At 39.1% G+C, this 25322-nt stretch overlaps 1 protein-coding gene across 2 annotated transcripts in view; it reads left to right on the plus strand.

Moving 5' to 3' along the window:
* The window catches only part of ACTR3 (actin related protein 3), a 28655-nt gene extending 8297 nt beyond the window's left edge, over positions 1-20358 (plus strand). The window contains exons 2-13 of one of the 2 annotated variants that reach the window (XM_041473294.1): positions 6740-6795; positions 10355-10479; positions 11060-11170; position 11549; positions 12630-12724; positions 13267-13374; positions 15328-15471; positions 16220-16393; positions 16756-16848; positions 17288-17413; positions 18969-19052; positions 19440-20358. In XM_041473294.1, the coding sequence (XP_041329228.1) occupies positions 6740-6795; positions 10355-10479; positions 11060-11170; position 11549; positions 12630-12724; positions 13267-13374; positions 15328-15471; positions 16220-16393; positions 16756-16848; positions 17288-17413; positions 18969-19052; positions 19440-19535 (1213 nt within the window). In that variant the 3' untranslated portion in view covers positions 19536-20358. Of the gene's footprint in view, positions 1-6739; positions 6796-10354; positions 10480-11059; positions 11171-11548; positions 11550-12629; positions 12725-13266; positions 13375-15327; positions 15472-16219; positions 16394-16755; positions 16849-17287; positions 17414-18968; positions 19053-19439 lie in introns of those variants that run through there. The other variant, XM_041473293.1, reaches the window with a different exon arrangement.
* The last annotated feature ends 4964 nt before the right edge of the window (positions 20359-25322 follow it).

The following is a 25322-nucleotide window of genomic DNA, read 5'->3' on the forward strand; positions in this document are numbered from 1 at the left end:
TCGTGGCTCAATTATAAGCCACTTTTTTGGACATAAATGAATATTTTCTTCCTCTTTATTTTCAGGAGAACTTTTCCAGAGTCAGCTTACCAACATTGTTCATTTTTGGTGGGTTGGTTGATTTTCAAAGATTTGGTGGTAGTAAACATAAAGCAAAATTGAAAGTTGTTGCTCTTCTACTCAATCCAAATGTTAGTAAAGTTAGAAGCAGCACAATGCAGTAGCTTCCTCTGTTCTCCAGACTGGTGTTAAAAATGTCACCTGGAGACCTGGGTTGAAGTGCTTGTGTAATTTATTCTGAGTGCTGTGCAGCACAGGCTGCTTTTGTCCCCATGTTCCTCTTGGTCATTCTGGTCTGGCTCTGTGCAGCCACGTCTTTGTGGTTTTCACTCCCCATTTTAGCTGCATTTTACTAGCAAGCAGTACAGTTGTCTGTGCTCTGAGTTGTAAAGGTAGCTGCTGATGAAAAGCAGCACTGGATAAATTTCCACCAAAACATATAGATGCCTTTGGAGATAAAGCAGCACTGGATAAATTTCCACCCAAAAATATAGATGACTTTGGAGATAAATCACCTTTTTTGAAAGGTAGTTTTTATCTATTTAGGAGATAAACCTTTGCTAGAAGCACTTCTCTTTCAAGCTGCTTTTAAGCTCATTTATTAAATTGCGCACCAATTTTCTTATGGTTTGTTTTACTGTGATAGTTTCAGTGTGTGGCACAGAAGTATTTGTTGCCAAGGTGAAGGCACTTGCTTGAGTGGGCTGATATTTTTGGAGGGAAATACTGTAAAATAATAGTTTCAAACACACAGTAGTACAGTTAATTCCAAGGTCAAGTTTGTAGACTGTGAAATTTTTAACACCTCTGTTACCTGGAGGTCCCATATGTCACTGAAATACTATACTCCCTTTTACCATCCCTTCATTTGACTTATCTACAATTTAAGAAAGTTTTCTTTACCTGAGAATGCTTCTAATCTTGTGGGTTTTTTCCATTTATAGAGCAAATTCTTTGGTTTCCACTACTAATTACTTAAAACACTTGTTGATCAAAAATGTTTTAAAATTTGACAGAAGCAGCTGCTATTTAAAAATGTAAACTAGTAATATGTGAATAGTAAACTATTACCTAAAGATGTAAAATATGGAAAACTTGACTAATTTCAAAATCTTGCTGTCTTATGTTTTATCAAGGACATTTAAAAAGAGATAGTAAACTAATTTATTAATACAAGTCCCATTTTCCTAATGTAATCAGTCCTCCAGGGACTTCTGCTGCTGCTTGACCAATTTGCACCTGATGCTAGAGCTGGGATCTTTTTTAAAGGGCAAAGACAGCTTTCCTCTTTCACTGGAATTTTCTCATAATTTCTCTTTACAAGATTTGAAAAGTAAATACTTCCCATATGAAGTTCAGTCCCATCTGGATGGGAGAACAGTCCTGATACAAGAAGGATCATAGAAGAAAAGCAACAAATAAAAACAGAAGGGCTTATTCAGGCTTTTCAGTTACATGAGGCTCTGTGTGTGAAGACAAGGAATTCATCCATGTTTGAGAAATGTTCCACTTGTTTTTAAGGCAGCTGTCAACAGAAGACATCAGACAGTAAAAACATGGTATCTATCTTCTAATCCCTGTCTATGCCAGTTAAAACAAGAAAGCCCTTTTTGATAACGTCTTTGATGGACAGACCATGTGTAAGGAGCTGGTGTTGAAGAGCAGAATCCCTTTCCATTCTGTTTAAAAACTTGGAGTTTTTGCCATGAGATTTATTTTGTGCCCTTTTGAATATATTACCAGTGCATGTTCTCCTTAGAATCTCCACAGCCTGAGCTTTTCTCTAGTGCCTTCTATACCCTGCTTTTCTTGATTATCATTTTTTGAGTTAAGGTCATTTAGCCAGCAATGAACGAGTGTTGAATGATGAGTGTTGCGATCCTCTTGCTTTTGTCTTTGGCCATTGTTTCCTGGAATCTTTTTTCCACATAGTTTCAGTAAAGAAATGCAGAGCACTCCTGCCTTAGGAGAATTCATAAACACAAGGGAAGAAGCTCTCAAGAGAAATGGGAGATTGGCTCCAGACCCATTTGCATGGAAGGGGATATGGAGCAGAGATCTGCTGCTGCCTGAGCAAGTGTGACACCTTGCAAAAAGGCAGTATCAGCTTGCATTTAAGAATAAATGCATTTAACTGTGTAAAGCCTAATCACTGGATGTTAGACTTCCTTGGAGCATCACCACTTGGATGTGTTCTGCATAGGAGTTGAGGTATGTTTGATGAGCTTGATGTATGGGCTGTGGCACGCACCAAAGCAGAATTTTAGCAGTTACACGTGTGTACTGTCCAGGCTGTGGTGCCTGGGAAACCCATTGCATCTGCAGGGTGAGGTACAGATATTTGGAGGGAGAACTTGCACAGGACTGTGGCTCCGATGGTGAACAGTAATTCAGAACCATCATGAAGAGAGCAGTTTGAACAGCAGGAAAAAAATAGCTCTCTGAACAAAATGCCCTTGTTTTGCTAATGATGAACCTTGAAGCTAAAACCAGCACGTTTTGATTTCCTTCAGTTTTGGGTTTTTTACTCCCACTTGCTTTACTTTTCCCACAGAAAAATGTTTCTTTTTTCTTTTGTTTGTTTTTCATGTTGCTTTGTATCTTTCCAGTGGGACCAACATTGCCAGTACATCTTACTTATGTTTGTATGTGCATTTTGAATGCATGACATTTCTGTTAGCCCAGGTCATTAAGAGCAGCTGAGGAATAGGCTGCAACCCAGATTCGCTGTAGGAGTTGGAGATCAGGTGATGCTTGTCCTCGAGTGCTCTTGTCTGCTTGTGCTCAGTTAACTCCTGTATTTGTGTGGAGCTGTCAGAGAAATGACCCAATTTGTGTGGGACCCCCCCAGCTCTGTGGTACTTCAGGAGCAGCTGGACAGCTGCATTGCCCATGAAGCAGTTGTCCCCCTCTTCCTCACTTTTGTTAGAATTGCAGTTGTGCTTGAACTAGGGTGTATAACTTGGGAGGATGACTTCTGTTGTGAACAGGAAAGCAGGTGGCAAAGGCGTGTGGTCATAGTTTGTGGTTTGCAGATGGAGGTTCTGGTAATGACATCCTTGTTACAAGTTCTTACCCTCAGCACTGTTTCCTCTTGGCTTTAAATTTGTCCGTGTGACTAATGCACAAGTAACCTTCCAGTGACATTGCTTTTGTGTCATGGCCTCAGAAACATCTATTCTAGGTGAGAGAGCACATGTAAGAAATCCCATTAGTGCTCCTGAGAACATTGTGGGAAGCCCTTTGGCTGTCCTTCCAGGGAGCTTTTGGGCAGAGAGTGCAGAGCTGCTGTGCAGTTTCAGGATGTGAGTTTTTGAGGGTGATCACATGCTCAAGATATTTCTTCACTAATAGGTGAGGGGTTAGTAGAGTTAACTTAGAAGGAACCTTCATTACTTGCTCTCCCAAAGCTGTTTGGGCTGTGAATGTCCATTACAAAAATGTAAATATATATGTGTCTGTATATATATATATACACTGTATGCTGAGAGAGTGTGTGGGAGGGGGTGTATATGGTTCTCCATATACAGACATGCATTTATGTGTAGAGAATGTGTACTGCTCTTTAATACACTGTAGCTGATTTTCTGAACTAAAGTTAAAGGCCATGATTTTCCAACAAATTTTTTTGCCTGTTTCTTCCTATTTTTTTTTTTTTTAATGAGCTATTTGGCCTACAGAAACACTTCAGGGAGATGAACACAGAGAAATAGGAGGGAAACACCCGAACAATCCAGGCTTTCACCTTTGGGATTTTGTAAATCAGTTCTGTGTTACAGATTTTAATAGAAATCAGTTTATACCATTACACTCTTGTGTGCCCTTACTGCTGAATGCCCCAAAATTCCATGTGGGAAGTCTGGGAAGGCTGAGTCCACGTCTCATTAATGGAATGTGCCTGCCTGTCTCCATGCAAGTCCCTTCTGCCACTCTAGAGTTCTGAGTAGCAAGACCAGGGGTGATTTATAGAAAATCCAGTGTTGGTACTGCCTTATGGTATCTCTACTATCAGGATTCTTGTTCTGTAGCAGCAGTAATTCCTGTCCTGGAGAAGCTGGGGTGTGCCTTGTTCCTCTGTGAATCATTGATTAGTCAGACACATGTTGCTATGTTGGAACTCCTTATGGAGACTGTATACTTGTGGAATCTGGATTGCCTATAGTATCCTTCTTTTCATGTGATTTAAATGTTTCAAGTGACAGTCTGTCTGTTCAGTCTGAATAAAGTCTCATATCTGTAAAAGTTAATTAGTAAAGAACCCCATGGTGACTAGATAGTGCATTTATTATTTAAGATTTTTGACTTTCATTCAGTTTTACCATAGCTTTTTGCCTCACCTATCACATTTTTAGACTCCATTTTAACTAAAGAGTATCCCTATATGCATTTAGTTATGAAAATCAGGTTTAGTGCTTGTGTAATGTGTTGTGCAGTGGTCCCTGGCTGTGCTGTGGGCCTGAGGCTCCCAGGGCAGCAGTGGGCCCATGCCTGGCCCATGTGCCAGCAATGCTGGAGTTCCAGGGATGCAAGGAAGTCTTGTACATGAGAGGTGTGAAGTGTTGTGTAGGACACTGCACTGGAGACTTGCTGGTACAATGCTCTAATTCTCAGAGACATCATGCAGGTTTTTTTCCCCTTTCTTTTCTTGGAAGTCTAAAAATGCAGTACTTTTTTTTTCCCCTCAATCAGTACACTTCTTGCTGAGTAGGCCATAGTATTTTTATATATGCTGATTTTATGTCTGAATACGCTCTTTTTATGTAAAATGCATCTTTCATGAGATTATTTTTCTTTCAGTCTTGCTGGCTGTGTGTGTGCTGGGCAAACTCCCACCCACAAGCAACTAAGCTGCCAGTTACCTGCAACAGTTGAGCTTCTGCTTTCTTTGAAATACTGAGTTTAATAATCAAACAGTTTTAACTTTTTTAACTGTTAAAAAACACTTCTAATCTAGTTGTAGGTTTACGCAGCATTCATGCTCCAAAGTTCTTGTGTGGATTTAGCTCTAAAACCTCCATGCCACAGTTCTGGTTTGCAGGGGAAGGTAGAGGGAGTGAGTCAGTATTTGCTGGTTTACTAAAATTTACTAAATTACTTAGTTATTGTGGCACTAAAAGCCTCTTAAAACACTATAAATACAGTGGACAGTTGTACTCTGGGTGATAGGTTAAAGAAGCATCAGTTTGTGAAATTCTTGGTATTTCTTTTGGGAAGTAGATCTTTAAGAAGAAAATCAAACTTCAGTGAGCAAAATCCAAGTTGTGTGTCCTGAGTTGAGGCACATAATGAGGGCTAATGTCTGCATGAGGTGTGAAGTTCTTTCTGATATCTAGTTGCTTTTTTCGTTGTCATCTTCTGCCTGCAAAGTTTTCTTTGTCACGAAACATTCCTGTTGATTGGTATGAAGTCAAGTTTCTGTGCATGGTTACTCACAACTGTTACAGTGTGTTACACACAAGATTTGGTTTACAGCTTTGAAAATACATCTCCTGCAAAGTATTTGTGGTGTTAGATGAGGTCCTGTGCTCACACTTTGTTGTTCAGAGAGGAACCCACCTTCCCTGTGAGGATCTGGTCTCTTGGCCGGCGCTGATGGGTGCAGTTAGCATCAGTGATGGAAATTGTGTAGGTGTTGCTGCTCGCTGCTGTGTGAGCCGGCACCCAGAGCTGCTGCAGCAGCACTCCCCTCCCAGCCTGCGCAGCCCAGCCTCCTCCTGTGCCACTGCCATGAATTTATGCTTTGGGAGAGTTACTGCTGCCTTACACCTCCTAAGATCTTCCAGCTTTACGTCAGAGTGCTGAAAGCTGTAGAGGTGCTACTACAGCCTTCATGCCTTTGCTGATGGTGCTAATTCAGTGCAGCTGCACTCAAATAAAATGAGAACTTTGTCACGTCTGTGTTTGTTAAAAACATGTGGGTAAGCTCTAACTCTTGAGCTGGAGCTGTGCATTTTGGTCTGCATGGTTTAGAATTTGCCTGTGCTGCTTTAGTGACAGCATTTCTAGCAGCTGGTTTTGGTGCCCAGAGTTTTGAAGTTATTGTTCATGAATACTTGTGAATTTCTTCAGTTTTCTTGCATTGTGATAATGAAGATAATGCATATATCCATAGCACATTCTGGAGACTGGGTGAAGGCATGTAGTTATTTTCCCCTTGCTTTCTGTACCCTTATAGGACACATTTTGACACTGTTTTCCATTTGTGAAATGGAATGGCTTTTGCTAGGACTTGGCATTGTCAGCTGCTTGTGACATGAGGATGACCAGCCTGCCTCATGCCCTGCTGGCAGTCCATGGGCCGGGCAGCTTTTCCCCCTATTACAAAAACACTTCTACCACTAGCATTAGCTATATGAAAATATTTCAATGGAGGTGCTCGCTGCTGAGCAGGGAGGAACAAAAATTCCACTCCTAAACATTGAGAGATTGAATTACATGCTTTGTGTTCCTTAGTAAAATGTTGTTGGAGTGGAAGTTAGCAGTGATGCTTGATCTGTGGCAGGGAGCATTGTTTTATGCTTTAAAAGAGAGAAATTCTTACTTTGCCTTATTTATTTTTATAGAAGAATCAGTGTGGTGTCCTTCTGATGTGGGAAGAGGGGTCTGTTCATTAAAAAAGCAGGTATCTTTGTTATTTGTGGTATTAAATATTGCAACCAAATGTTTTTTGTCTCAACAGGTATACAAAGCTTGGATATGCGGGTAATACTGAGCCCCAGTTCATTATCCCTTCATGTAAGTATTTGTTACTTGTGTATCAATGCTAAAGCATTCTGTAAACATGCCATAAAAAACCAACCAGCCAAAAAAAAAAAACCAAACAGAAAAAAACAATATTAAAAGAGAATTACTTGATCTCTGAGTGATGACACAGAATAATACTGTGGCTTTTTTGTTTTGCTACAGATACTCAGTTTAGAAAGATACATTTACTAAAAAAGGATACTAATAGTTGAAGCTGATTTTTTTTGGACATTGAAATAATGTAAAAATCCAGTAGCATGGCTACATTTACCTTTTAGGAGGTTTTTTCCCCGTTTAGTGATTTATGTAGTAAAACGTTGAGTTGATTATAACTGGAAAAAAATTAAAATTAAATATGATTTAATATCTCTAGGGTTTAAAATGTTCTGCTTGCCTGGAAGTTGTCAGTATTACAGCTATGTTAATTTACTGCATTTTGCAAATGTAACAAGAAACCATGTCAGTTTTTCCCCCCACGTAGCACATCTTATTTATTTGCTCCCTGGCTCCTGAACTGTTTCTCCCACTTGAAGAGATACAGTTCTGCTCCAGAGAGCGGAGCTCACTCAGCTTCCCTTAGAAATGCTTCACCTTTTGACCTCCCACACCACTTGGCAGTTCCTCATTGTTCATCTGTGCCAAAGTAATCATGGATTACATCCTGGTGAAAAGGAATAATTAGCACACCCAGTTTTCCTTGCAAATACAAAGGAAGAGTAATACTACTTCAGCACAGTCGCTGTGAAATAAACTTGGAAGTTCAGGCTCTGTGCTGATTTTCCAAGGAAACATGCTTCAAAAAGTAATTTTCATGGAAAGATAAGGCTAATTGTATGAGAACAGGGGAATGCATTCAGAGAGTTCATTCTGTATCTTCTATTTTGACTTCTAATAAGTATTTCTTAGATTTGGTTTTCCAAATTAACTTCATTAAGTTTATTTCAGTGTCATATAAAACACTGCAGTTTTGCTTTTCACACAAAAGCGAGTTTAAGATTAGATACTAAAAGTTTCTAAAAATTGAAAAAATGCTTACAGTGGTCTTTAAACTTTGTAGCACTTGTTGAAATATAAATGGGTAAGTGGTTATTTAATTTCAGAAACAAAGTGTTTACATGCTTTTTCTGCATCTTTAGATTTGGCTATTTCATTTGAAAACCACTTTCTTCTTCCAAAAAAGAAGAAAGATGATATTTTAAACATTGGAAATGAAATGACCTGTCAGATCATTAAGCAGAGAAATTTGTCCAGCAGGGATGCTATTAAAGTTGAAGAGAAAGAGATGAAATGAGGTTTTTTTGATGGCCTTTTGATGCAGTGTGGGGTATGGAAATAAGGATGCTCAGTCTAGATGCTCCTGCAGCTGAAATGACCCTTGACTGCAATTCTCTCAATAAAAAAGGCATTTTTCTCATTTGTGCTGCAGTCCAAACCAGATAATTACAGTAACGGCATGAGTTTGTGTTAATCCTCTGCCTGGAGTGAAAAAAAAATAGCACTGGGTTAATCCACATTAAATAAACAAAAATAGGGTACAGCAGTACCTAGTTTCAAAGTAAAATGTTATGAAAAAGCACTTTGGTGTCTATAATTTCCTTAATGTTACTCCCTGTGGAAGAATGGTTTGGTTTCTCCTTGAACTTCCAGCAGTGGCATTTTATCAGTTTGATTCTCTAAAATTAATGTTTGCTGTTAAACAGGTCTGAGCAGCATTCCTTGTGCCTTGTTCACTTGTAGCTTATCTTATTCACTCCTGCTCTTAACAAATTTTTATCTCCTTATGAGGTGTTCTTGATTTTATTCTGAATATGCTTCTGTAGGGATGATAAATGCTTACATGAAAATGAAGTAAATGAGAATATACTGAGCCAATTTTTTGATGCGGCTTGGGTTCACTACTTTCTTCCCTGGCTGCTTTTTAGATCTTAGATCATTAATTTTGTTTGATTTTTATTCACTTAAGCAGGTTTTTCCTGCTGTTTGTTAAAATGGGAGTCACCTTCTTTCCATTACCCAGTAGTTCCCTCGATTTTTCATTATTTCAGTTTATCTGTGATAGCTGCTGGCTTTTACTTCATTTCTAAAAGAAAAAACTGGCTTGAGTAGTGTCAGCACAAAAATTGATTCAATGCAAGGATGTTGTTTTTTTCCCCCCTAAAAGCTCTTAATTCTTGTGCCAAGCAAACCAAAGGCAAGTGCTTCGAATATTGCTGGGGTGCTGCCCATCCTCAGGCACATCAGCTGAGGTTTCAGCAAGATTTATTTTCTTGTTTGTATTTTCAGGATGTGATTCAGGTTGTTTACTCCTAGTTTCTATGTTTCAAAAGCAGGGCTGAACAAGCTGGCCTCGAGGGAAGCAAAATATTGGAAACCTCCCATCTTGTTTTAGGCTTGTAACAGGGTAAAAACAGTTGGGTTTGAAAGTTGGTATAATCCTGTGGCAAGTGGTGGATTTTACTTGAAAGTTCTTGAGGATAAGACACATCTGGACGGAATAATTCCCCCAGATGTGTGAGCTTTGTAACAATCACCTGAAAATATTTGTCAAGGTTCCTCTCTTCACTTGCAGCAAGCACCTGCCTTGCGACATTTCCTTCCCTGTGATTTTAGCTTCTGCTTCCCATCTGCCCCCCTTCTGTTTGGCTTCCCCCAGCCTTCTGCTTCCTCTCTGCCCTCCTGTAAGCAGCTACAGAAGTTGCAGTATGATTCAGTTTTCTTCCTGAAGAGCTCAAAATAATGACTTCTGTTCCATCCTGTTCAGACTTTCACAACACGCAGCTTGTTGGTTCCTCTGGCTCTGCCTGTGTTGCTCAGCGTGGGAAGGGAGGAGGATCCGTGAGCTTGGGGTGCTTTACCCCTTAGCCAGCTGCTGATTTCCAGGTCCTGTAGCTGTGCTGCCCTGGCTGCTGGGCTTGAGACTGCAGCTGTTTTCATAACTTTAAATCTTAGTTGTGAGCAAACATAACTTCTTGCTGAAGCTGAGAACTAGAAAAATAACTTCTGCTGTTGAAAAAGCTTTTGGAGCACAGCCTTAGGACAGTTGAGGCTGGATTAATGCTGCTTGGATATATGAATTTCCTCATCTGTGTAAAGGATTCTATTTTAAAGATTTGAAAAAATACAGCAGATATTGCTGGAGCTGCAGCCCTGATGGTTGGGGAGTGATTCTTTAAAAAAGAATAACACTAATAATAATACTTAAAATGGTTGTTGTTATTGGAGTGTTCGGAAAACGACATGTTTGTTGAATAAAAAGAGATGTGTAGGGATATCCTATTTTAGTGTTTCAGAGTATATTTTATCTTTCTGATTGCATGTTGGGTGTTTAACAATTAAATTTGTATTTAAGTCTGTTACTATGTTACGTTTTAAGTCCTTACCATGCTTACCCATGACTGGAAGTCAAATTATCTGTGTTCTATGTAGCTTTTCTGAATTACACTTGAAACAAAGGATGATTGTGATCAGTGTGTCTGTTTTTCCAGTGTAGGTTTTCTTTTTTTACTGTAGGATATATGACCTAAAATAATGTTTGTGTTCTCTGTTGAAGGTATTGCTATCAAAGAATCAGCAAAAGTGGTGGATCAAGCACAAAGGAGGGTTTTGAAAGGTGTGGATGATTTAGACTTCTTCATTGGGGACGAAGCAATAGAAAAACCAACTTATGCAACCAAGGTATTAAGAAAAATTTTAAAAATCATTTTTCAGTCCTGTTTAGCAAGCATCACGTGTACAGTAAATATAATGTTAAGAATGCTTTTTTAAGAATAACTTAAATATTATTTATTTATTAATTCTGTTTAAATAGAAAATAAGCTTTGGTATAAGTTTTGTTGACCTTGGGGAGCCTGTGGGAATTTGCAAAACACTGTTTTATATATATATATATTCCTTCATAAGTGAAAGGAGGCTGAGAGGGTGTTAAATGGAAATGCCACATTCCCTTGTTCCTTGGCAGCTTCTGTCAGCAGCATCCGAGTGGGACACTGGGCTGGGGGAACTTTTGGTTTATCCCAGTGCCACCATTCTGCTGTACTGGGAAAAATGCAATGTTTTGTCTCTGCTACTCAGGGTTGGAATCAGAATTTTGAATAGGTGTCATATAGGAATAGGGGAAGCCTAAATCGAGGTTTATTGCCTATGTAGATCATATACTTTTAATGCAGTTGAAAACAGATTTTTTTATTTGGTTCTGGGGTTTGTTTCTTTTTTTTCTTTTTGTTTCCAATTATAATTTGATATTTTTCTCCAACAGTGGCCTATCCGCCATGGTATAGTTGAAGACTGGGACTTGATGGAGAGGTTTATGGAGCAAGTAATCTTTAAGTATTTAAGGGCAGAACCTGAGGACCATTATTTTCTTTTGGTAGGTAAATTTATGCCTTGCTTGAGAAATTCTGTACGATGAATAACAATGTGTTGTTTTATGTAAATTCTTAAATGTAAATATGCATGTTCTGAAAGCAAAAGTAAATAAATTACCTGGAGCTTTCTTGACCTGCCTTAAGCCATCCAGGTTCTTTAATTTTCTAAAAATGCCAGCGTGTATGAACAGGAAACATTTTTCTGTTCTCTTGTCATTTCCCTCCAAATTGTCTGATTCATCACTTTATTTTCCTTTTCCACTGGATTCAATAATCTCAAGTTTATATGTTTGAGATAAAAACAATACTTGTGTTTTGACTTTGCATAATTGCAATTATTTTGTTTTTACAGTACTGCCATCTGGATGAAGTATCTAGAGAGTAAATTTCTGTCTTTTATTTTCTGTGAAACTGGAGGGGTTGATTGTCATATTTGGGCTGATTAGCTCTCAATTAAGGTCAATGTTACTCTGAAGCATCTGCTATTCCTTAGTATTTTATTTAGGATCATAGAAATAGGCAGTTTGGTTTAGTGTGATATTTACAGACCAAGTTTGGAATTAGGGGTGTTGGCCATGCCTGTTTAAATGCCTCCATCTTCTTGAAGCAATAATTAGGTCCAGTTGCTCAAGGCTGTGTCCAGCCAAGCTGTGACTATTTCCAAGGATCAAAATGCCATTACAACTTGGGCCCCTTTCCAGCATTTGACCCCCTTTAAATTACCTTTTTTCTTTCTAATACCTACTTAGGATTTCCCAAGTTGAGTTGTGTCCCTGGCTCCTTGTCCCAACACCTTTGTGAGGAATCTGATTCCTTCCTCTTTTTACTATCCTGTTACACAGTTGCTGCAATGGAAGAATGATGTTTTATTTTCTCAAGTATTCTGTAGCATTATCTAAAACTCTCCTTCAGAGTAGAGCCTTGAGTATGTTTGATATTTCAATGAAAGCTGTAGGACACTATTGTGGTACGGTTTATGTTCGGCTTTTCTCACTTGAGTACATTCCTATAGCTGAGCATATCAACTTGTGTTACACTGCTGCCTTCTGAAGGAAAACAGCTCTTTTCACTGAGAAATCTAAAAAATGTCTTTGAATGTGCTAAACTGCATCCTTTGACATATTTTGATAGTCCTTGATTCTTTCAAGTGAAATCAAAAGTTGTAATGTGCTAACCAACCCACAGAGGGGGTCTTGGATGTAAATTCTTAAGCAGTAACTGATGTAGTTTTTATTGCCCTTTTGTTTTTCTTTCTTTTAATGCAATTTGCATAAATTCTTCAAAGCACCCTTGGTCCATTACTATTTTTATATGCTATTGTTGTTGAATGATTCATCTTAAAACTTAGGAGTTGGTGGTTCTTTTTTTTTAAAGTCAAATGTTTGGTTTGAATGTAAGTTAAACATTTTTTATTTTTTGTGTGTGTGGTTTTTTTTTTTTTTTTTTTTTTTGTCTCACAAGCTGAGCCTCCATTAAATACTCCAGAAAATAGAGAATATACTGCTGAAATCATGTTTGAGTCTTTCAACGTTCCAGGGCTATATATTGCTGTTCAGGTAAGGGGTGGGCTGTTGAAAGTCACAGCTGCAGTATTTTTCCTTGGGCTAAAACTAATTTCACTGTGAAAAAACTGTGTAAGTGGTGTTTGGATTATGTTTATGTCCTTCTGGTTGGCAGTTCCAGCACTGCATGTTTGACATGCTTTGATTCTGTGGGTGGTTACTGGATACTGTTCCTCTGTTACCTCTGCAGGCTTTTGAGCAGCAGAGTATGATATCTGTTGCATCATAAGTAAATAAAAAAACCACACCACATCATAATAACTCTATTAATCCAAGAACTGAATCCCTTTCATTATGAAGTAATGAAAAACTATGTTTGAGCATGGCTGAAAAAATACCAGGCAAGTGTCATAAATTACATTTTGCAGCCTCTTTTTTCTAAGCTGTTGTATAGACATATATAATATTATTAAATCAGTTTCCATGCTGTAAATTACCATGGGGGTGCCAGTCTGTCCTTGGGAGGAGTGGTGGAAAATGAGGTCTGCAGGTAGATGTTTTGCCAGTATTTGATTTTAGTGTGGTTTTTTTCCAAGGCTGTCCTTGCCTTAGCTGCATCTTGGACATCGAGGCAAGTAGGAGAGCGAACACTGACTGGCACAGTTATAGACAGTGGAGATGGTGTCACTCATGTTATTCCTGTGGTAAGTGTGTCTCAGAGCTACACCACAGCTTCAGTGGAGAATTACTTGTCCTCTAAGTTCTCTGAAGTGTCCACCTACACACACTGAATTATAGACAGGAGTCTTCAAAAATGTCAGATAATTCCCAGGGCTGTGGGTGTGAGTTTTGGTTAATTTTGTAGTGCAGAAACTCTTGAACTTCTCTGTAACCCTGAGTTTGGCAGGGCTAATTGTCTCAGTGACTTACCTTAAAAGGTGAATTGCCAAGGCCATGCTAAGTGATGAGTGAAATTGCTTTAGCACATTTGCATTTTGGCTTGCTGGTAAGAATGAATAGGCTCTTTACATTAGTCAGTACAAAAAGTTTGACTTCTTATTTTCATTTAGCTCAGTCTGTTATATATAAAGTAGAAATAATACAAAGTATTAGAGGGCAGATGTAGTATTGTTTATAGTTTTTCTTCATCTGTCCCCAGTATTTAGTAGTGCTTCAGCCATACAAGCAAAGGCAAAGTTCCTGCTTGACTGGAAGAAAACAACCCCTAGGGTTGTTTAGTGTTAAATATCTGTTCCAATACATCAAGTTGCTAAAGCAGAAACTTGGATGATTATGTGATGTTTTGTTAAATAATGAACACCTAGAGTTGCAGTAATTTTCCTTACTGTCAAACTATTGCCCATCTTCCCTGGGGGAATTAAATTCTTGTCTATGTACCAGATATATTTGTATTTTTAGAATGAAGTTAGATTACAGTTTTTAAGACAAAAATCTGTACAAAGCTTTATCATGCCACAGTAACATCAATTTTTTAAATCAGTAGCATTGATGGTGGTCTAACACGCACTGTCATGTAGCAATTTTACTAACTTTGGGGGAATATAGTGGCTAAATTTTTGTTCATACTGTTCATCCAAGTTAGTGTATTTTTAATAAGACTTAGGAAACAATTGACATCTCAGACCTTCTATAGGTAAACTTTTAAATTTTTACTTAGTAGTTGACAATTATTGTTTAAAAGAGTTGAACTTTTCCTGATTTGTGGGTTAGATTTTTTTTTAGTTGAAATAAGAGTAGGTAGTCTATATCATTTGAAGCATGAACCTCTTTTGCAGAATGTCATTTACTTCTGAAATTTTTAAACATCTTGAACAAATTATCCACAATGTTCTACCATTTCTGTTATAAAAGAGATAAAAAGGAATTAACAAACACTTCTCTATAGTGAAGTAGTGGTAGGTATTTTTTTTTAAAATGACACTATTTTCTGTGTTAGTAAGACATTTTTGTATGAACATGAGACAGGAAAATTCAAGCATTTTATGATTGTGATATCTCTTTGGATTTAGGAGGTCTGATAGGGCTGAAGGCCAACCTTGTACACTTGGCTTCTTTGTTTAGACCAGATGTTTTTAATGCATTGATACTGGTCCCCAGGATGAGTGTGACTTGTAAGGGTAGGTTGATGGATGAGGATGGGCCAGTCTGATGTTCTGAGCAGCCTCAATTAATGTCCTGAAATGATGCATTTTCTCCCTGCTTTCAGAAAATTAATTTTGGTTCATGTGGATTGTAACGTCTTACATCAGTGGCTGTGACTGCAGGGCCACATCAGTTATTCTAAAATAATATTTCACCAAAAAAGGTTCCTTGACCTTTTTGGTAAGAGTAACCTCATTTTGAAGAGAAAATAAAGGCCAAGGAATAGTGAGTATAGTGATTTGTCTGCCTTATGTACTAGTGACCTTTCTGTTCCTTCTAACCTTGTAAGAATTATGAACCAATGCCATGCAAAGTAAAGTAAGACTATACTGTGAAGAATTGGATTTGTGGTAATTAACTGAGCCAGTTTTCAAGAGCGTTAGCCTGAGAATCACAGGTAGTAAGTAGGAATTTAGACTCCATGCCTTTCTCCCTCTGAGCTTTGGTGAAAATAGTTCTTATCAGTACCTTTGTCCCATTAATTTTGTGTACAGGCTGAAGGATATGTGATTGGCAGCTGTATCAAACACATTCCAATTGCTGGCAGAGATATCACATACTTCATTCAGCAGTTGCTGAGGGAGAGAGAAGTAGGAATTCCTCCTGAACAATCCTTGGAAACAGCTAAAGCAGTGAAGGTAATGTGAACATTGCAGATCTTAAAGTTCTTTTATATCACAACTTGGTATCTGGTTTTAAAGTACAAGACTGTCGGAAAGTAATTGTACTTCTGAGCAACGGGGCTCTGATTGTAAGTAATGTAAAAGTGTGTTAATGTAATAACATGAAATAACAGGGTTTACAGTTGGGTTATACTCGCTCAGTCTGGCCTGGAATTTCACTCTTCACCTGTTGTCTCCCCTTTCTCTTCTCTTCCATTATCATTATTGTTGTTATTATCCTGTTGCTATTATTATTGCAGTGTTCTGTAGGAAATACTGTTGGCTGGATGTGTCATATAAAGAGCTGTAATTGCTCTTGTGTTCTTTCTGAATATTAATGTGTTCTTTTTTGTAATACACATTACATAGAGAACAAAGCTATTCTGAAAGACATTCAGCTTAAAGTACACTTCAGTTTTGTTTCTCTGGCAGTTCTTCAATGTATTTCAGAATTAATTTCTTACGATCTTGGAAGTTTAGGGGAAAAGCAGAAGGAAAGTAATTTAGCTCAGCCAGAGTCTTCAGTACTGCACAGAAATGATCTGTAGTAGCAGAGCCATTATCTACCTGTGTACAGTAAACGTCAGTTCAGCTGTTTTAAGGCCTATTCTTTATCTGCCAATTTAATACTTATTCTTAAAAGTTTAAATTACTATATTTTTAAAAATTTCTTACCAGTTTTCTATACTTTAGCTAGTTCTAACTGTATCTATTCAATTTTCAGGAGCGCTTTAGTTATGTTTGCCCTGACTTAGTAAAAGAATTTAACAAGTATGACACAGATGGTACAAAGTGGATTAAACAATATACTGGAATTAATGCTATCTCAAAGAAAGAATTTACCATTGATGTTGGTTACGAGAGATTCCTGGGGCCAGAGATTTTCTTCCATCCTGAGGTAAGTTGACTTGAATTGTCTAGACTTTGTTTTAGATGATAGGAGAGAAATCCTATTTGCAAAATTGTAAAGAAGTGGTTATCTTTACTTATTTTTCTTCATATTCATAAATAGATACCGGCTGTTGTTGTAAGTCAGTGTGCTTTGCTTCTTGATTGCTGTTAATCTTGGTACAAATCCAGGTTGATACACAAAGCACCTAAAATGGCAGCAAAAAAATTTCACAACTGTTTCCATTATTGGTTTTCATGACACCTCCAGTATAACATAATGGTTCTTTCCTTATTTTCCTCTTTCCCTCTTTTCCTTTGCAATGTGTGGTCCTTCACAGTGACTTGACTTGATTTTATTCCTGATTGCAGTTTGCTAATCCTGATTTCACACAACCAATCTCAGAAGTAGTAGATGAAGTTATTCAGAATTGTCCCATTGATGTTAGACGTCCTCTATATAAGGTCAGTAGCTATAATGTTTATGTTTTATATATGGGTTTTAGAAGAATTGTGATTTTTATCAAGGTACATGTTTGAAAATCTTAAAAACCAATCCCAAATGAGCATAATTAACCATTTTCCTAGAAATGAATCCGATATGAAGAAGGGTTTGTTGTTCACTTAGACATTTTCAGAATGCGCTTTTTCATTAGGGAAACAAAAAACTGAGCAAAAATGGTGAGATGTAATAAGATATAAATGGATTTTAAAGACAATTTTAATGTGGCAAACTCTTGGTGAGTTCATGTTGTGTCATGCTTGTATGCTAGGTAATTTACAGTGAAAGCATACCTGCTAACTAACTTTTAAAACTGTATTTAGATAGTTAGAATTTAGGAACTGGGTAGTGTGAAGACTTGCATTTTCAGACATGGCTAACAAATTTTTTTATTAAAAACAGAATATTGTCCTCTCTGGAGGCTCAACCATGTTCAGGGACTTCGGGCGCCGTTTACAGCGAGACTTGAAAAGGACTGTCGATGCCAGGCTGAAACTTAGTGAAGAACTTAGTGGTGGCAGACTGAAGGTTGGTTTGTGCAGCTCCTGCACCTAACAAGCATCTGTTACCTGGAAAATGTGCAAATAACATCTTGCAACGACCGTGGTCTTTGTTGAAATGTCTTTATCTTATTTGGTGTTCTTATAGAGGCTTTTCAGAGGTTCATCCATTACACTGGTCACATACCAGCAGTAGGCCACTCCAGCTGTCTTTGTGCTTGGTGTTTATTGATCAGTTGCAGCTCATTGTGCTCAGTCTCTTGAGCTTGAAGATAAGAGAAATGAATTGAGCTCATTGTTGAGCCACCAGGAGAGTCAGGAGCACGTGTCCTGTGAGGAATGAGCCTTGATTAGAGAAGGGAGGGCTTTGGATGCCTGATAGTGCCTCAGTACATGTGGGGAGATTACTGATACTGAGGTTCAGCTGGATAAAACCCTGAATACCTTCCTCTGGCTTTGTAGCTTACCCTGCCTTCAGCAGGCTAGTCTAGAGGCATGATGTGGTCCCTTCCCACCTCAATTATCTTACTATCCTAAAAGGGACTTCATGTTTTTACTAAACTGCATCATCCTTAATTTGTGCTCTTTCCACTGCAGACCTCTGACCTAACTGTTGCATCTTTCTCTTGTCTCTGCATGAAGAAAAGACCAGCAGAGAAAAAAAAAAGTGTTTTCTTTTCCTTTTAAAGGAAATTGATTTTCCTCATTTATTTTGTAGTAGCAATCTAGCTAGGTGAGCTCAAACAATCCTTTAAAATCCCAGCAGAGCTTTATAATATCTTGTGTAGAGAACTCTTAAATTTCAGTAATACACAATTCTGTGGCCCAAGAAGCATCATTTAATGTCTGTTTTCTTCACTAGACTTGGACCCCTTTGTAAGGAGGCAGAATCTGAGTAAGGAAATGGGGTGTGATTCTTCTTCTATTCTAAGTACCAGGCATGGCAAAGAATCACTGGCTGGAGTTTTGCAAAGGTGTTACAGAACATTTTTAGATACTGTTTCAAATTTCTGCAGATTGGGCTGAAAAAATGAATTGTGAAACTTTTACACTGGCAGTTTTGATTGGCACAGTAAGGAATTGCTTGTGTGCCTATGGGGGGAAAAGGGAATGGCTGACTGGAATGAGTGCTGCAGTTCAGAAAAGCATGACTGACTGTATTGATCCTGGATAAACTTCCAATCTGCAACTGATGCTTTGTTAGAATAATCACATGAAACTTGGAAATTACCTTCCTAAAGTGTGTGTTTTTAAAAAAGTTTAGGTAGTATGGGTCAGTGCTTATAAATGCATAAATAGTCCATCAAGAAATTAATCAGAACATAGTGTGAAAAAATGGGTGTGAATGAAAGTATCCCTGTCTGATAAAGGAGGTAACTTATCCATAAGCAGGAGCTGTTTCTTACTCTTCATTGTACAAGGGGAAGTCTGGTGCCATAAATGTAAATTTACATGCACAACATTTATGAAAATATTCATTTATTAAAATTAAGCTTGGTATATATACTCCTTTAAAACTAGATCTGTTTCTTACCAGCAGAAGTGACTTTTAATGTGTTGCTTTTCTTTCCTCTTTTCTGCAGCCGAAGCCCATTGATGTCCAAGTCATTACACACCATATGCAGAGATATGCAGTCTGGTTTGGAGGATCAATGCTGGCTTCCACAGTGAGTTTAGCTGCAAAGCTGGGCATGTTTGAGCCATTCTGACTGGGCTTTTGGAGCTCTCATCTCACCTTCACTGTATATTAAATGTGATTGGGGAATTTCTGATAGGCTTCAGGTGGTAAATATATCTTCCCCGTTTTTGCATTAGACTTTAAAGACTTTGAAGAGCAAAACAAAGCTCAATGAAAGCTTTGTGTGAGTTGTTAAATAGTGCAATGTTAGTTTTGTGGCAGAATATATTCTTTGCATTGGTGTTTAGCCACGCATGATGTAAGTTAATTTTAGGATTTCTGTGCTTTGTTTTTTACCACTGACTACATAAAAGTTAATATTCTTAAAATAAGATGCCTATACCATACATTAATGTTTTTTCCCTTCCCTTTACAGCCTGAATTCTACCAAGTATGCCATACCAAAAAAGATTATGAAGAGATTGGCCCTAGCATCTGTCGTCACAACCCTGTGTTTGGAGTCATGTCTTAAAGCTGACCCTGCAGGGGTCAGGGTTGGGGAAGTGGGGAGGAGGAAAAGTCTTTCTGATTACTTGTTTGTCTGATGGCTGGTATTAAGATAACAAACATGACTTGACAATAAGAAAAAGACCAAACACAATTAAGCAGGATCATTTTAATAAGTGTCTCAACATGCGGATGTAGTGGAAAGCCAAAATGATCACGTTTTTTCTTTAGATTGATTATTTGAACCTGTGCGTAACAAAACAAAAAAAAAGTGGATTTTAGTTCTTTCTGTGCCCTGATATTTTGTATATTAATGAATTATCCAAGATTTGATGGGATTTGATGGTGTGTAGATAGTCAGCTCTCTAATGCTTCCATTGTACCCCTTCATGGGTGCAATACAGGAGCTTGTTTATATTTCATACTTTTTTATACTTTGAGGAAAAATATGAATAAAAGAAACTGTAATATTTGAGGAAAAAAATTTACCAGTGACCAACTTGAAAGTAAATTAAAAAAAAAAGAAAAAAGTCATGACTCGTGCAACTAGCTCTTGCAAATCATGACCAGTCTAAATCCTGGGTTCCATACAATGCGAGTGCTTTTGGAACTAAGAAGCTACTATCTTGGATTAACCAATGCCTGCTAGTGCTTTCTGATTACTTGGTGCATTTTCATACTATCTCTTGCTTTAAAAGAAAAAAAAAAAAAGAAGTAAAGACAAGACTGTTGGACCAGTATTGCAGTTCTGTAGTGTCATTTCTAATTAAACCAAATAATCAGGTTATCAAAATTTGGTGTATTTAAAGCCTAACACCATTCCAATAAAGGCACAAAATTTCTTTTTATGTTGGTGTCAGACTTGTTAATCTCATGACATGGGAAGTTCTGAGCATGGGTCCCTACATATCCGCTGTGGCTTTTGAGGAGTGAGGTTGGTCTGTGAGGTAGAGATGTAATGTGCTTTGTGTAACTCAAGTGTGAGCATTTTAGAGCTGCAGTTTGTGTGTTCAGCTAGCTAGCACTTACCTAGAGAAGCCTGACAGCTCCTCCACTGTTGGGTTTGTTCATCTACTTTGTTCTGTAACTTTTTTCCCCCCACTTTCTTGCAGGTGGTGCTATTCAGGAGTCAGCACTGCGTTTTCAATCTCTGTGGTTTTTCTGCAAGAAAATACCATGTAGATAAAAATAAAGTGAAAACAATCTCTTTCTCATTCTTTCTAGGAAGAACACTTTCTGTAGTGACTGGAATTGCTTACAATTTGTTGATATTTGAGAGAAAACACTTCTTTAGGCACTTCTGAGCCCACAGAGGGAGTTGAGGCTGTTTGCATGGAAAACCACAAGAGGGAGATAGCCCGGTTTCTTCTGAGTTGCAGAGGTGCCTCACATTTTCATCAGAGAAGCTTATCTATTGCCAGAGCTTCAAAACTTGGTAAATGTGACTCCAAAACAAGGATAAATGTGGGAAAGTGTTTTTACAGCAAGCATTGTAAAAAATTTACATGCTGGAATCAAACAGAACATGATGCAAACAACAAAATTTTGAACAATTTTGTTACAAAACCGTTAGTGACATCTCCCTAACAGTGATGCAGTATTTCAGTTTTTTATAAGTCACTTTTAAACTCCATTTGAGTCATAACTATAGACTGATTCATGTGCTAAGGAAGACCAATAGGACAAATATATGAAAAATGAAGTTAGAGTTATGCTTTTCCAGCAGTCCTGGTTCTGCCACTGTATCATACTCTAGTGACAGGATATTTTGATACACTGCAGTGGTGTGAAGATAAAGCAAGGATCTTTTTCCTCTCTAGAAAAAAAGTCTTAAAAATTCACTTGAAAAACTTAAATTCCTGACACACACAGACATAACTGAGCAAGTGCAAAGAGAGGGAGTGAATTCCTCTTCCTGTCACACACAGCTGTAGGGAGACCTGGAGTGTTACACCAATTCTGGGTTCATCTTCCTGAGGCCCAGGGAAGCTGCTCTAAGCTTCTTGTTTGTGAAGAAGAGAATAGAAGGCAACCATACCCTTACATAATCATTGATTTTTTCTTTTTTTTTTTTGGTTGCCGTGATCTAAAATTATGTTAATTTTCTCATAGAATGAAGTAACTGGGAGATTTTTTTTTTTTTAAATACTGTAGATGTACTTTTGGGGAAGTTACACAGCCACAGCTGATTTTGAGTGTGTTAAAAGAACTAAAAAAAGTATGAGCCACTCCTGTTAATGACATGGACTGCAGGGAGAGTCATCAATACTTAAACACACCTAACATAATGGTAAATTTGGTCTTGTACAATGGGAATAACTGTCTGGAAATGGCTCACATCAGTGTTCTGCACCTGTAACACCAGATCCAAATCAGGTCTGCTGGTGAGTGGTGCAGGGCTGAGCCCCGCCTGTGGGTCAGTCACCCCAGGGATTGTGTAAAGCACACACTGTACAATGTGGAACACAGGCAATTCCAGGAAAACCCTCTGTAGTCTTGAAATGTGGATTTTCCCATTGTTCTGTGTGGGGTTGGGCTTAAAGCATCCAAAAGGTTCATTGCAAAGGCAAGTGTTTAAAAAAACCCACACGGAATGAAATGACATTTTTTTCTCCAAATGCTTGTTACTGAGGTGGTTACATGAAGGCAGTTTTAAACCCATGTAGGAGGATTTAATGGGATTGATGTCACAGCATAGCTTTGTGTCCTATATATGACACTGGCTGACAGGATCCCTTAGGAAACCATCCTGAAGGGCAGAGGAATCCAGGCAGGCTGGACCTTCTTCAAGAAGGAAATCTCAAAAGATACAGGAGCTGTCCCCCATCTGCTGCAAGCTGAGGTGCTCATTTCCAACTTACTGATTTTACAGTATATGGTCTCTATAAAGGAGACTTACACTTCTACTGTCCTGCTGCCTGCAGGATGGTTGGGAGCAGTGCTGGTTGTGCACAGAAAATAGCAAAAAGCACTGAACAGCTGCAGTCTGGCCTGCCCAAACTTGGCTTACTTTATCCTTCTCCAGGAGTTTGATTTTATTCCAGTAGATGAGGTAGGACTCCAGGTTTAATTGGCTTAAAAGCTGGTAGTTTCACGCAGCTGAGCTTGGAATAAATCAAAGGTCACTGCCAAGTAAGTTTAGGCTCATCTCTTCATTTTGTGCAAATGTTTGTACCAAATGTGAGGTATTGTTGGGATGGATGAGTTACCACTTGAAAAGCTGCCTGGAGGTGACTCTGGGCTGGCTGAGCTCCTGCCAGCTGTGGGCTGGTGCTGTGCAGCCTCCCTGCCTGATAACTGGTGTTCTCTGTGAGGCTGAAACTCCTGTGGCAGTAAAATTAAGAGAAATGCATTGTTAGTGTCACTTAGTTTTTGTTGTTTTGTTTCTTTTTTAAATTTATTTCCCCCACAGAGGCAAAGTGCTGGAATAATCAGCTCCAAGTGCCAGTCCCCTGTTCTGTGAGTACATGCCTGTAAGTTTCCTATTTTAAACAGGACAGAGATTCCCAGCTCTCGTGTGGATGTTGCAGATGTCTTTTTCCTCTCAGCATTTTTATCAGAAGCTGGGTTGCCAAAGGGGGCCTGAGCTTGGCCCGTGCTGGCTGCAGGTGTCCCTCGTCTCCATGAGAAGCAATGCCCCCCTCTGTGTCTGGGCAGTAGAAAGCACTGTGGCTGTAGGTTTTCCCCCCAAAGCTACAGTATAATATATATGAATATATATTTTTAGTATAAATGCATTTCATGCTGGAGGGAGGCCCAGAGAGCACAGCAGCAATTAGTTTATAGGAGCTGAAAATGTAGTGCTTGGTATGAAGAATGTAACACTGATACAGCTGAGAAATAAGCTTGGGTTTTTTTTCTTCTTTTCATGAATTCAAAGATCAAGAAAGATGTTTTGTTTAAAAGGTAGTCTGGCACAGAAGGAGCCATTCATGAAAGCCCAGAAGTTGACCAACATGAACACCCAGGACTAATCTCTTTTACCATCTTGGAATTGTTCCAATTTTTTAAAATAAATGAACTTTACCTGGAGCAGGGGTTTAAATACATCTGTCCTTCCCAGCTAAATTCCCTGGCTATTCAACTGTATGGGAAATTTACCCCTGGTCTTGTTTGGATCTCCCCATCCCTGACTTGTTGCAGAGCCCAAGGCTGACGTGGCAAAGGCTCTGTCAGCAGGGACTGCTCTGAGATGCAACCCCCAAAGGTGGTTTTTACTTGTGGGTTGGTTTTATTTTCTTCTCCAGTTTCCCAGCTCTGATTTAGCCAGACTGTGTTAATGGTGAAAAAATACTAAAAGTTGTGCCCCAAACAATAATAACAAATATGAAGCAACTGTTCCATCTCCCAATGAACCCAGAAAATCAGGAACATGCACGAATCTGTTGTAATGCAGACTTGCAGCTGAAGCACTGTGGGGAGGGGAGGGGGAATTGGCCTTATTGCAGCGCGTTTGCAATATTTTTATTGCAATTGCGCATTTGCAATAATATTGCTGCAATTTGCCTTATTGCAGTGTGTATTTTAGTTGAGAGAGGCTTTGCCCGGCAGGAGTGTGCAGGCAGGGTTTCACGCTTGGCCACACGATGGCATTTTCCTACAAGACATCCTGAGCGGCTGCAGCCTGGAAAACCCCTCAGCACAACCTGCCTGGGAAAACGCAGCTGACTGAAAGCATCTGATGGCAAACCTTCCCGGAAAGGCTGGTGCCTTGTAGTCACGGCAAGGTAGGAGGATTAGAGCCTTAACTTTCTATCTGGAGCCAAGGAATCCATGTCTCCCTGCAGCTGCTCCAGCCAGGAGTGGTGTGAGCTCGCCTGTGGGTGCTGAGCAGGACCGAGTCCCTCAGCACAGGGAGTCCTGGAGGGGCACTGAAAGGGAATTGATGTCACTTGCAGGATGTGACACCCCTTCAGGGATAACTGCGGGGAGATTTCTGCACTCTCATTGCAATTCAGTTCTGAATTACCTCAACCTTTCCTTGCTCCTGGTTGTAGGGAGTGCACAGGAGATGGCAGGAGCATGCACCCAACCCATAGGCAGAGATAAAGGCAGGGAGAGCTCTGCTTGTCGTGGTCCTGAGAGAGATTGGTTTTCTAATGTGCTGAGCTTGTCCCCCACAAGTGTGGGTAATGATAATCTTACCCTGCTGTGGTGATCCTGCACAGATGTCTCAGCACTGCCCTCAGTATGGCTTACCAGGCATTTCTGAGCAAATTGCGCTGTTACCTGAAGGTTAATTTGGGGAAGAGGAAAGTTTTTACATTGTTTTGGGGAGCTGAGCCACAACCAGGCTGCTTTGGTGTAATCACAGTGTTCAGCCCAAGCAGACACCCTGGAAGTGGTCCTGGGCTGGAGCTGGGCAGCAGCTGTGTGTGCCTTTTGTATTTTGCAGAGCTATGAGTATTTATAGAGGAACTCCTCTAATTATTGCTAATGCACTTTGATTTCATGAAGTCATGACCTGCCAACCTTCTGCTCCTCTTTCACCTCCATTAACTCATCTGACCTGTATAGAAGAACTTGTCTAATTATTGCTAATGCACTGATTTCATGAAGTCATGACCTGCCAACCTTCTGCTCCTCTTTCACCTCCATTAACTCATCTGACCTACAAAATGTCTAACGTGGTTTATCTGCCCAATGTGCAAGCTGACAATGAGCTCAAAAGGGGCAGATACACCTTTCCTCAGCTGTAAAACACCCTGAGGGAGGGGATGATTTTGTTCTGCTTGGGCAGTCACCTCTAACTCACGTCCTTTCACTCTCTTACCCCTGCGTGCCCTGCAGAACCCTGGCAGCTGCTAAAACC

This window comes from Pyrgilauda ruficollis, unplaced genomic scaffold (genome assembly GCF_017590135.1).
Source record: "Pyrgilauda ruficollis isolate IOZ18807 unplaced genomic scaffold, ASM1759013v1 scaffold3, whole genome shotgun sequence".
Classification (NCBI taxonomy): domain Eukaryota; kingdom Metazoa; phylum Chordata; class Aves; order Passeriformes; family Passeridae; genus Pyrgilauda; species Pyrgilauda ruficollis.